Genomic DNA, 13,353 nt, shown 5'->3' on the forward strand with positions numbered 1-13,353 from the left:
AGAGAGTCCTCCAACTCTACACACACAAAAGGAAAAAGGCATTCAGGCTTGATCTGGTTTTCTCTGGGTATATCCCTATGAGTTCCAAGGAACGGTGGTGTAACCCAGCCTCTCCATTACAGCAGAACAGCGGTTGAGAAAGCCTGATATCCACATATTTCTGCTTTTCCTTGGAAACATCTGTGATAGAGAATGGAACATTCACCCCTGTCCTTTCTTCATCTAACCTCTCTACACCAATAATTAAAGGAGTCATGCCCATCAACCCAAACCACGTCCTTAAATCCCAGGCAAAGATAAAAATGTGTACTGCCCTAGAAGGTAGCCTCATCTCAATATCTTTAGCAACCTTGTCTCGTGCCCAGGACACTGCCTCAGTATACATTTCTGGAGCCTGAGACTAAAGATAAAACACAATGTTCTCAGTCAGGTCACCCCAGGCCTCTGCCATTCTGGTGTTTCCTGCCCCATAAGTTATTTATTTAAAGGGGGGGGGGAGGGAAGGAACAAAGAAAGAAGGGAGGAAGGAAAGGAAAGGAAGGAAGGAAAAAGAAAGAAAGAAAGAAAGAAAGAAAGAAAGAAAGAAAGAAAGAAAGAAAAAGAAACTGAAGAAAAGTCATAACCAGTAGAGGGGAGGAGTACCGTCTGGGTACAAAGATCATCAAACACAGGAGGATTTGCAAGCCAGCAGCAGAGACCAGGGTTCTTCCTGGAGTAGCCCAAGACAGAATCAAACTGGGAATATACACAATGAGGGGTAGTAACCCCAACCTCTATACATGTCCAGGTATACTCCTGTTCTGAATCTTAGATCTATCCATTTTCAGGAAAGACTATATACCAGCTGACTCATGTTCAGGATTCTGTTGTTTGCTACAAATAATAAAATTTAATCCATGTGTCCTGGTAGCCCTGCATCTTTGCTCTGTATGAACTTCTGGAAAATACAGCAGGGAACATGGACCCTTGCAAGTTTGTTATCTTCAGATGAGGCTTTTCTGTTAAAGACACGGGCTCAACTTGGAGGAACCATCACTGCAAAGGCTGATGCAGCAGCTACAGCAAGAATCTTCCATGGATTCAGTGTTAAACCGGGAAGGGCAAAGGATGGGAAAAGTGGCCCCTGTCTGGTACCTGTGTCCGAGTCTTTCTGCTCTCCATTGGCCCCCACAGTGAAGGGCAGCTTCCTCTTGGTGGCTCGTTCTCTCACCTCCTTCCCTCCATCACTGCGGTCCAGCTTTGGAGTCTTGGTTAGAGAAACTTTATCTTTATCCTAGAAAAGAAAGTGACACTTTCACATATAATTCCCAAATTAATTCCTCAAATCAGTTATGACTTTGCTTCATGTGCCAAAGAAAGCAAATTTGTTACTGGGGCTATTAATGGCCACTCCTGTTTCCGGCCACATGTGCAAAGCCAGGAAGGCTATGTTGGTGACATGGACTAAAAAGATAGAGCTGACTGCGGTTTGGCATTGACCACAGGTCCATAGTACATGCTGCTCATCCTTTAACTGAAAGCCGTGAAAATGAAGAAGGAGCAGGTTGATTTCTGCCCCATACTATTTTTTAGAGGAAGTATTGTTAATGAGGAACAATGAACTTTCCCTACAAAGTGGAATCAAACTATTTACCGTAACTCTCATAGGGAAAAAGTGCTTACAGGGGCTTTTAAAGGTGCACCCTCACCTTGTCCAAGGGTTAAGCCCTCAAGTGACTCCAACAACCTTGCATCCCCTTTCTGTGCCCACCGAACATTGGCTGAATTGCAGCTCTGCAGTTCTGCTCCTGGGTGATATAATGTACTCTGCTTGTACTTTCTACCTCACCCCGGGCCAGAGATACTGGAAGGTAGCATATCTATAGGTAAGAAAAATTCAAATCTATGTACCTAACCATAGCTACTATGCAAGAGGCTAGAAGGAGGGTCTCTCTTACAGGGTACTAACCCAGGAGCTTTATAATTCTGGCCACTTATCCCTACCCCACCACACACACACAACACATGTACATGCCAATGCCAGGTTGGTCATGAGTAAGTCCAGAATTTGTTTCATCAAAAACATCAGTATGGCCCACCAGGTGATGGAGGCAAACACCCTTAATCCTAGCACTTGGGAGGCAAAGGCAGGTGGATTTCTGTGAGTTTGAGGCCGGCCTTTTCTATAAAGTGAGTTTCAGAACAGCCATGGCATGAAAGAAACCCATCTTTAAACAAACAACAAAAACAAAACAAAAACCCAGTATGGATTAGATGCAATGTACCTCCCCCAGAAGTGGAACCTAGTCACACTGCACATGCACACCTACCATGTAGATTCTGAAAATGTTCCATACAAAAGCAAGTCTGTATCACACGATATTTATACACACAGAACATGGAGTCATGGGGGCAGGGAAAACATGAAGAATAGCTAGACATCAAAACCCAGGCATACACAGAACATGATGGTGGGAGCAGGAGGTCCCTTCACAATTGTTGCAGGTGTTGCTATCCACACTATAAAGGGAAACTTGTCTGGCAAAGTAACAGTTAGCACTGTGACCACTATACCCAGACCCAGGAAGAACTAGAATCAGGCTGACCTGAGGAAGTCTACAAGTGAGGTTTATCAATTCCAATCAACAACTTGGAGGGGACATGGAACAATCAGTTCTGAGTCTTTGGCCTCTCTAGCAGTCATCACAGAGGGGGGGCTCTGGCCCTGACTTCCCTCACAGATGGTACTATCCTTTATAGCAGCCAAGCAGAGAGCCTCAGAAAAGACACCAACACATACCTGCTGGAGGTATGAAATACACTGAGGTATGACAGAACCTAGAGGCCGTCTGCAAACACAGCACACTTAAGACTGACTGGTAAACGTCATTCATATTTAAAGTGAAACAGAAGGGGTTGGAGAGAAGGGTCAGCAGTTAGGAACATTTGTTGCTCTTGCAGAAGACTGGGGTTTGACTTCCACCACTAACATGGTAGTTCACAAATACCTTGAACTCTAATTTTAGGGTTCTGGCGCTCCTCTCTGACCTCTGCAGGTACCAAGCACATACCTGGTACACAGACAAAAATGCAAGCAAAACACTCACTGATAAAATAAAATGAATACACCTAATTTAAAAATTAAATAATATTTTTAAAAAACAGTGAAAAAGAAGCTGTATTTGTGTGTCACTTTAAAGTTTTCACATTTAAAAAAAAGATTAAAAACTACCAGCTCTTTGTGTATGTAACTAGCTGCCACACAATCACCTGTTCTCTGGGTTAAGCCTCCATGTTACTGAAACAGTCACGGATCCACTGCCCACGGCCACATATTGCCATATTCAGATAAAACACGTGTGCAAAGGCTCAGTATCCAGCTGGTGCTGCTAGTGACAGGTGACTGGATCATGATGGCAATAATCTGACCCACCAATGAATGCAAAGCTGACAGATGAATGGGAAGTGGGGCCTATTAGAAGAAACAGGTCACTGGGGGTTCAACTTTTAAGAGTGTCTTGTATGTCTTGCCTTCCTCTCCTTTATTCCCACCTAGAGGCGAGAATTATGCCCTCTAGCCATGATATTCTCTCTCTCTCTCTCTCTCTCTCTCTCTCTCTCTCTCTCTCTCTCTCTCTCTCTCTCTCCTCTCTCTCTCTCTCTGCCTCATCCATTCCAAAAGAGGTGGGGCAAAAAGACTAAACCCTCTGAAAGTGTGAGCCATTGCCACCCCTGTGCAAACAACAGACAAAAGAACCAAACAAAACATAAGCACATCCATACAAACAAAATTAAACAAAAAAACTGGGGGTGGGGAGTCATACTAATACACCTGGCACTCTACTGAAGACACATTCAGAGCGCAACACAGAACTGAATGCTTAAAAATGAGGTTCTCAAGAGTGAATCTGGACTCAAAATTTTGTTTTGCAACTGTGAAAAGACAGCATAGTTCCAACTAGTCTGAGCATTCCCCACTAGAAATGAAACAACTGTAAATGTTACAGAATGTTTACTTCTGAAATTGAGCCAAGTCTGATCAACATCTCCTGTGAAACTGTAACATGTCATAAAAATGGTCAAGGTGGCAACAATATGGTACCTGAAACAGCCACAGCCCTGACCCCATTCACCCATGTGCTGGGCTTTGCACACATGGCACATACAGAAAAGCTTGCCTTAATCAATTCCATGACTTTCATTATAAAAATTGCAGAGAGGAAATTTCAGGACAGAGTCAATGTATTTGGAACTTTGATTCACTGGCCAGTGACCTTAAAAGCAAAAACCAAACAAACAAAAAACCAAAATAACAACAACAACAAAATCAAAAACCAAAAAAAGAAAATTCAGTAAGGGCAAAATACTATACAGGACACCAATAACCGAAACTTGTGAACCAAATCATTCTACACACTCTTGTAGTAGAGAAGTTCACCTAGTAGCCCTAGCACTTCTGTGACACGCACTTCAATAGACTCTGTTCCAGTCACTGGATCCTGATGCCACACATGTTATTACTGCATCCTTATATTAAAATCAGAGCTTAAGCCCTCCAACTTTCAAGGCAATTTTAACTTTAATTACAAAAGGTCCTTTGAATATCCAAGTGAACTTGCAAGGATTTCAATGGCTTTAAGTTGAATTTATGTACCAAGTGGAAAGGGAAGCACCTAAAAGACAATGAATTTTCTGATGTGGGAGTCCTTTGTGTGCTGTGATTACCATTGATGAATAAAGAAACTGCCTTGACCCTTTGATAGGGCAGAACTTAGGTAGATGGAGAGACTGGATTGAATGCTGGGAAAAAGACGGGTGAAGTCAGAGAAACCATGGAGCCACTGCTGGAGATAGATGTGTTGAAACCTTGCTGGTAGGCCACGATCTCGTGGTGATATACTGAAGTAGAAACCAGCAAATTCCCTGCCCTGTTGACCATGCTATGTTGAGAGCTATAGGGTTGCTGTGTTAACCAAGACAACTCAGCAAGAAGTGATCTCTCTCACCCCAGTTAAGAACCATTCTCATTTTCCTGTGACAGATGGTCATCTGAATCTCAGCATAAGCCTCCCAGAAGAGAGTGAAGAGCAGCCTCTTACTAGGTTCCACCCTAAATGATCAGATGAGGTAGGAAAAATCCACTAGTGCTAAGCACTGCCAGCAGTATCACACAGCAATTTCACAATTACCATCAATCTCCAGAAGAGATCTGGCCCTTTGTGGTATAGTATAAGTAAGCAATCAAAAAAAAAAAAAAAAAAAAAAAAGACATGGCTATCTTGTTGGAAAACAAAAAGCTTAAATCAAATCTATGTACACTGCCCATGGTCAATACATAATCCAGATTTTGCAGTCTCAGCACTAACTCAGCACAGCTCAACTTGTGTCTTCTCAGTTAACAATAACCCAAGCCAACCTGAAACAACAGGAATTATTTATTGTTATGAGGCTGTTAGAGCCTAATTTCTACAGCTTTAATCATGGATTACCTGTTCACACCTGCATGTCCGGTCATGAACCATACACCCGACAGGCATCACTTCTTCCACTACAACTTCTAAGACTCACATATTAGAAAAACTAAATATTCTGAGCAGAGCTTCTTCATCTTTGTCAGTCTGGCCACTGACAGGTCCAATCTTTATTTTCCCCAATCTACACCTTAAATCTACTTGGTGCTGCATGAAACCCAAGCCTAATATTGATCCTGGTCTCTTACAGACATTTTTTTTGGGGGGACTCCTACTTACATCACTTGTGTGGCCATAAGAAGTTTTTGTACAAAACAAGACAGCCAAGCAACACACAGATTGATAGATCGATCAATCTCAATCTCCCCCCCCCCCTCACACACACTCAACAAGTTCATTCTCTAGAAGGTAGTAGAAGCTCACTAGAATTCTTTACCAGAAAAAAACCAGCAGTCAGACAAGATGCAGGGCAATTAAAACTGAACTGAAACCTCAAGAGGCAGTGAGGGAAGGAGGAGAGACTTGGGATATAATAGGTTTTGGTAATTGAGTACAAGGTGCTCCACACCATCACACAGTTGAACTGTGATGTTCCTAGGGAGTCAAGCTAGTTCTGGGTTCCAAGACACCACCAACGAAGTGATAAGGAGGCCAAGGCAGTAGCCCGCATTAAGACAGGAGTATAGCTTGTGTCTAAGTGAGAGATCCCTCCAAGGATCAAACGTAGCCTATGAAAATAGGGAACTGCTCTGATTTGAATGTCCACAGGCTCTGATATGTTATGTGCTGTTTCTGAGGTCAGTTTAGTGAGGAAGTCCTTCACAAAGAAGGCTGAGAGGATAGTGAAACCTTTTCCCTTATCCTTTTCTTTCTCAACAATTCTGATTTTATCGCATGGGAACTTCCATGCATATACCTGAAACCTAGTCTTTGCATCTATTCAGTGTGAAACTTTCCCAAAAGTAGTTTCATGCTACACAAATATTAAGGGTCCCAGAGCCACATCTATCTTTTATTTCTTGTGTACAAGCCACTTTATGCTCAACCAAAATTGGAAAAACAGATTATCCGGCTCACTAGTTTTTACATGTAGAATACCTGCTAATAGTAACAGAGAATATTATCAAGATTGAAAAAGAATCAAACTGGGAGGAGCACTTACAGACTGAAGGCATAGCAGGGCTGGGACCTATTCACAGCCATAGGTTAGGATAGGTATCAAGGGGTTCAGGAGGAGCAACTAGGAACTACATCAAGGTGAATTATGACTAGAAAATCATCTGACCTGAATTCTGAGGGTGAGTCAGGACTTCACCTCACTGGCTAAGAGGTGCTCTTCTACCACAAAGAAGAAACTCAGCCCCAGTACAGCTCATACACTTGGTAACAGTTATGAAATATAAATATATATATATATATATTTAAAAAGACTAAACACATAAAATATATATCTACATGGCAATTTTAACTTCTTGTTCATCAAGGAGTCTTCCCTTGATGCTATGAAGTATGCATTCCAGAAGATAGTGTCAACAACACAATGATTAAATTACAGCAATTTAGAGTTACATTCTATTTTTCTATTCTTGGATTTGTTTATTTCAGACAGGGTTTCTCTAGCTGTCCTAGAACTTTCTCTGTAGATAGGCTGGCCTTGAACTAAGAGATCTACCTGCCTCTGCCTCCTAGGATTAAAGGTGTATGCCACAATCACCTGGTTCTATTCTTGTTTGAACTGACAAAATGTGAAAGCAAATGTCTTACAGTATAGTTATAGCCAGTAAAACTAAGACATAGTTAACTGTCTCACTATCTTAGAGCTATGAGGACATAGATGGGTAACTTCTATATTCAAGTCTGCAAAGGGCTTTCCTATGATAAGCTTAAGCAGGGCCTCTGCAGAGAGTGAATGGCTCCTTACATACCCAGTCATAAGAGAACTGGACACTACTGAAAAGACAAGGCCCCACAAAACAGGCCACGAATGGGCTGGCCCTGTGAGCTCATGGGTATGAGTGCTGTCTTTAGTCCTTATACTGAGTCTTAATAATCCAGGAGAGGCAAGAAGTAGGCAAGCCCAAGTGTTACCTTTTTCCCAGTTTGTTTCTCCACCATGTCGTTGCTGAGAGAAAAGTCTTCTTGCTGTGGTGTTTTAGAACACCCACCCTTGGGCATCGTTCTCCTCCCCTTACTTGATCTTCATTTATGCTGCTATTGCTTCGTCATCAACTGTCTGCTTCAAAAGAAAAGAGAAAGCAGGTTTAAAAAAGAAAAAAATAATAATAGTGAAATCAAATCATAAAATCTTGCCAATTTCATAGGGGTACCAAACAGACTGCTCAACCAAGATTTGCAGTTGCTTTGTCCTGAGTAGCCAGGAGCTTCACTCTGGGTAGGGAGCTGAGCAAGGAGGGCTATTTCAAGAGGCCGTTCCCCAGATTATCATCAATAGGAGCACCGGTTATGCTGCATAATGGAGAGCAGAGTAGATAAGGAACTCATGACAGGAGAACAAAGTGAACTGTTAGGATCCTGAAAATTCATTCTGGGGGACAGCCATGAGAACATGATACCTGAAGCCATGAAAAAAATCTACAATTGGATGGAGCTTAGTGATCCTAGGGACTCTGCCCTTTGTTCTTGCTCTGTACACTGTCTTTTCTGACAAGCAAGGACGATGAATACCCAGAGCAGAGAGTACCCTGGCCCTCAATTCCAACAGATCATAATGCCCAAAAGCTCAACTTCCAACACCTGATACTCATCAACTTCAAAACTTTCTTGTTCTTCACACCACTATGTGAAAGGTAGAAAGAGAAAAATACTCTACTTTCCATAAACACCAAAGATACTGGTTAAGTCTGTAATTCCCAAATAAAATATGAGTGGCATAAACAAATGACAACTACGAGGGCGTCCCTAGAAGATACACAGGCAGCTTCAAGATCCTACTCCATCTCTCATGATCTCCGAAGCTGCTTACATATTACCCACAATCCCCTTTTTCTTTCTCTCTTGTCCAGCCTGGCAAGATGCCCAAGGGAAAGAAGGTCAAGGGGAAGAAGGCGGCCCTGGCGAAGAAGCAGTAGGCAAAGACTGGCGAAGAAGCAGTAGGCAAAGAAGGTGGTGAATTCTTTGTTTGAGAAGAGGCCTAAGAACTTTGGCACTGGGAAGCACATCCAGCCCAAGAGAGATCTCACACGCTTTGTCAAATGGCCCCACTACATCAGGCTGCAGTGACAGAGGGTCATCCTCTATAAGCGGCTCAAAGTTCCTCCTGCCATTAACCAGTTCACCCAGGCCCTGGACCAGCAAACAGCTACCCAGTTGCTTAAACTTGCCCACAAGTACAGGCCAGAGACCAAGCAGGAGAAGAAGCAAAGGCTGCTGGCCCTTGCTGAGAAGAAAGCTGCCAGCAAAGGGGATGTCCCAACTAAGAGACCACCTGTCCTTCGAGCAGGCGTCAATACAGTCACCACTTTGGTAGAGAACAAGAAGGCTCAGCTGGTGGTGATTGCCCATGACGTAGACCCCATTGAGCTGGTGGTCTTCCTGCCTGCCCTGTGTCGGAAGATGGGGGTCCCTTACTGTATCAAGGGAAAGGCCAGGCTGGGGCACCTGGTTCATAGGAAGATGTGCACCACTGTTGCCTTCACACAGGTTAACTCGGAAGACAAGGGTGTCTGGCCAAGCTGGTGGAAGCTGTTAGGACCAATTACAATGACAGATATGATGAGATCCGCTGCCACTGGGGAGGCAACGTCCTGGGTCCTAAATCTGTGACTCAAATTGCCAAGCTAGAAAAGGCAAAGGCCAAAGAACTCACCACTAAACTGGGTTAAATGTACTGCTGAGTTTTATGTACATAAATATAATTATAAAACTTCCACAAAAAAAAAAAAAATCCTACTCCATGTCCAGGGAGACAGATCTTTCATCTGCGTTTGAGGTTCTGGTCTCTGCTTCTGAAAATACCTTAAGACATATGCTTTATTTTCTGTAACTTGGCATCCTAAAAAGCTTATGCAAGCCAACAGCTCCCACATTCAACCCTCAAGGACAAGCCAAAAGATCCCTGCCTTACCCACTCAGGATAGTTCAAAGGCAGGCAGAGACCTTCCTCAGAGGATTATCCAAACTAGCTGAGCCTGATTGCTCTGTCCTGCCTTCCTCCTCTATTGGGCCTTCTGATGGGCAGTGGATTTGCAGCTGTCTTTAGTGTCTGTGTATGGAATACACTTTTCACCTCAAACCTCATTCTGGTTTTCTCTGTGGAAACACTCTCAGAACATGTTTCTAGACTCCTTATATAAGCCAGACTGCCTATCCAGGGGTGAAACTACCTGCCCATAGTGAGTCAATAAGAAAATGCCCCCACAGACATGCCCATAAGCCAATCTAATGGAGGCAATTCCTCAATTGAGGGCCCCTCTTCCCAGATTTGTGTCAAGTTGGTAAAAGCTAACAAGCATAGAAATTCAAACAACAAAAACAACTTTATTTAAAGTAAGGCACAAAGCTGGCCAGGCCATCAATTGCCTGACCATACAATCAGCAGGAACAGAGTGCTCCCATCCATGTCTCTTCGTGGATGAGGTCAGAAATGGCATGTCTTTTTCCATGTGTAGCTGTGATTTCTGCAGTCTGCATTTTCTACTATAAAAGTGAGATGTGTATGGTCCAACTTGGTGGTACATACCTTAAATTCAATATGTGGGGAACAGAAGCAGGCGGAGATTGGGGCCAACTGGAGCTAAAAATTGAGACCTAAGATTTTGGATGTTGGTTTTTGTTTGTTTGCTTATTAGTTTTTATAGACAGGGTCTCACTAAGTAGAATTCACAAGTAGAACAGGATCTTGGAGATATGCCTGCTTCAGTCTAAGTGATAGAACTAAAGGTATGTGCCATCATGCCCAGCACTCATTTCGTTCTGTGGTACAGAACAAACTTAGGCTCAGCAAAGCTGGGCAAGCGCTCTATTGCCGAGCTACATATTTCGGCACAAAGGGCTCCACAGCAATAACATCACAGAAGAGAATAACATCTCTATCTCTGATCTTAGCTCTGACAAGAAAGAATGAAGAAAGCATTCTTCCATTCCACCCTGTGAAAACAGAAGCCCTCTGGCTCTTGAGAGCTATAGAATAAAGGTTAGCATTAGCCTCCTACTGTCCCAAAACTCCATTCCCCTGAAATAATCAACGACACAGAAGTAACAAAACTACAGGCAGCTTTCTGACAGCAAAGGTAAAGAAAACAACCCCTCCTCTAAAACTAGGTATGCGACAAAGTGGAAAACCACAGTCTGTGGGAATTTTCAAGAGGGTGAGGAACTCCATGTTCACAAGATGGATGAAGGTTCTTCTCATCTTTGCTGATGTAGTCTGGGAAGCAAGTCCAGATGTAAATGGTACCACTGGCATCTCTAAGTCCAGTGCCTTATACTATTTACACACACCACCAGCCAAGGAAGGTCTGTCAGCCATCCATAGGAGATATATCCATAAAAAGGAAGAGAGCTGTTAAGAGGAACACCAACATAAACATGGCACACAATGCAAGAACAGAGTACAGAGAATTCAGGATTTCAAACTCCAAAATAAATCTGTTCATGCTTAGGAAGCCACAGGTCCACAAACACAAGAGGGTCATAAAAAAAGCAAGAATCAGAAACCACTCCAAGTGCTGGTATAGTCAATAAAGTTCACTAAGGAGTCTAAAAGATTCAGAAATTAACAAATAGACAAGTGGTGGTGGTGCATACCTTTAATCCAAGCACTCTGGAAGCAGAGATAGGCACATCTCTGAGTTTGGGGCCAGCCTAGACTACAGAGTGAGTCCCAGGACAGCTAGGGCTACACAGAGAAACCCTGTCTCAAAGAATAAAAACAGGAAAAGAAAAGAGAAAAATAGACGACAACAACAATTAACTCCTGAGAGGAAAAATATCTAAGTATTAAAGTCAGTCTCTAATACAGACAGTGCCATGAGAGAAGCAGACACCAGAGTACGCAAATGTGAACAGTCTGACTGGGGCTACACAGCAGGAGGGTAGGAGCCAGGTCTTCTCTACAGGGAGAAAAATCACATGGGAATTTTCATGGACACCAGAAATGAAGGTCAATAAGACACAGTTAAAATTGGGGGATGGACACACCGCCATAAAAACTAAAAATATTTCCAAACTGAAATGTTAAATTTGGCCACACTATCAACAAGAATCAGTAAATGGGCACATTTTCATGAATGCAAAGAGTATAGTGTGCCCCTTGGCCTCATCTTTATTAAAGAATGATGTGAAGTTCCCAGATTAGAGCCCCATGTCAGATCCAGCCTGCTCTCTATGTGTACATGAGAATGGAGAATATATTTTATAAGTTACTTTAATGCTTGAAAGAGGAAGGATCAAAAAGTTATTATTTTGTGACACTGAGTTGGAAAGATAGTTAAGCAATTAAGAGCACTTGTTGCTAGACACCACCTGGTGCTCTTCCAGGGGACCCGGGTTCAATTCTTTTTTTTTTTTAAATACATTGCTTTTAGTTTTGGTCCACTTTTTAAAATATTTATTTATTTATTATGTGTACAATATTGTCTGTGTGTATGCCTGCAGGCCAGAAGAGGGCACCAGACCTCATTACAGATGGTTGTGAGCCACCATGTGGTTGCCCGGAATTGAACTCAGGACCTTTGGAAGAGCAGGCAATGCTCTTAACCACTGAGCCATCTCTCCAGCCCCCAGGTTCAATACTTAGCATCCATATGGTGGCTCACAACTATCTGTAACTCCTGTTCGAGGGGATCCAAAACCCTCTTCTAACATCAGCAGACACTAGGCACAAGCATGGTATACACACACACACACACACACACACACACACACACACACACGTAGGCAAACCATTAATATACACACACACACACAAAATCAACATTTTTAAAACTTAAAATTTATAAAAAAATCTTGTGATATTTAAAAACTGTATGTAATCAAGCTTTCAGAGACATCCAGCTTTATTGAATTGCAGCTAACATCACCATTTTTTTTTTTTGTCATAGGATAGAACTGAGGGTCTCTTGCATGCACCAAATACTAAGCTACATCCCAGCCCCATGGCCTTCTGTCAGGCTGTCCTAACTGCAACTGCCATGAAGTCTACTGTGTAGTCTTTCTGGCCCTTTGTGAGTGTTATAACTTCTGCTGGTGCTGTGGTTCTTAAAGCTTCACAACAGACTACTTTTCAGGGTGTGTGAGGTCAACATATTTCCAAGATACTGTTAAGATACTATGTGTGCATTCCATGGTGCTAACACTGTAAAAGAAGGTGGCAATGGACTGGAGGTAACTCACTGCTGTCATAGTTTGCTCTTCTGTTGCTGTTAACCAAAATCAACATATGGGAGAAACAGAAAACCACAGAGCAGTAGTTCTCAACCTTCCTAATGCTGTGACCTTTTAATACAGTTCTTCGGGTCCTGCTGAGCTCTAATCGTAAAATTATTTTCGCTGCTACTTCAAAACTGTAATTTTGCTACTGTTATGATCATAATATAGGGACAGGCTCACACAGACATACATCCCAGTAAAACATCAGTGGACACAAACTAAAAATAGATTGCTTAAATAAATTATTTTTAAAAATCTACTATGAATGAAATCTGAAAAACTCTGACTTAAAAGACCGTTTTTCTATTAAAGAGGTCACTTGCAAAACTGGGAATATTTCCTATACGTGTATCTGACCAAAAAAAAAAAAAAAAAAACAAATAATGCAAATCAATACAATAACAAGGCTAAGGTAAGGGAGTAGATGAAACTTCTCAACTTCACTATCCAGAAAATACAAACAAAAACCAAACTAATATACTGAGTACTGGTAAAGACACAGTAAAGAAAAGTC

The 13,353-nt window shown here is 42.3% G+C and overlaps 1 protein-coding gene across 7 annotated transcripts in view; it reads right to left on the reverse strand.

Annotated features, from left to right (window-relative positions):
• Positions 1 to 13,353, reverse strand: part of Ankrd11 (ankyrin repeat domain containing 11) — a 151,007-nt gene that overhangs the window by 25,743 nt on the left and 111,911 nt on the right. For 5 of the 7 annotated variants that reach the window (XM_050165305.1, XM_050165300.1, XM_050165306.1 and 2 more), the window contains 2 exons: positions 7,539 to 7,683; positions 1,135 to 1,273 (listed from right to left, as the gene is read on the reverse strand). In XM_050165305.1, the coding sequence (XP_050021262.1) occupies positions 1,135 to 1,273; positions 7,539 to 7,625 (226 nt within the window). In that variant the 5' untranslated portion in view covers positions 7,626 to 7,683. Of the gene's footprint in view, positions 1 to 1,134; positions 1,274 to 7,538; positions 7,687 to 13,353 lie in introns of all 7 variants that reach the window. The other 2 variants (XM_050165304.1, XM_050165303.1) reach the window with 1 other exon arrangement.

This window comes from Alexandromys fortis, unplaced genomic scaffold, assembly GCF_014885135.2.
Source record: "Alexandromys fortis isolate MF-2015 unplaced genomic scaffold, M_Fortis_MF-2015_v1.1 scaffold_165, whole genome shotgun sequence".
Taxonomy (NCBI): Eukaryota; Metazoa; Chordata; class Mammalia; order Rodentia; family Cricetidae; genus Alexandromys; species Alexandromys fortis.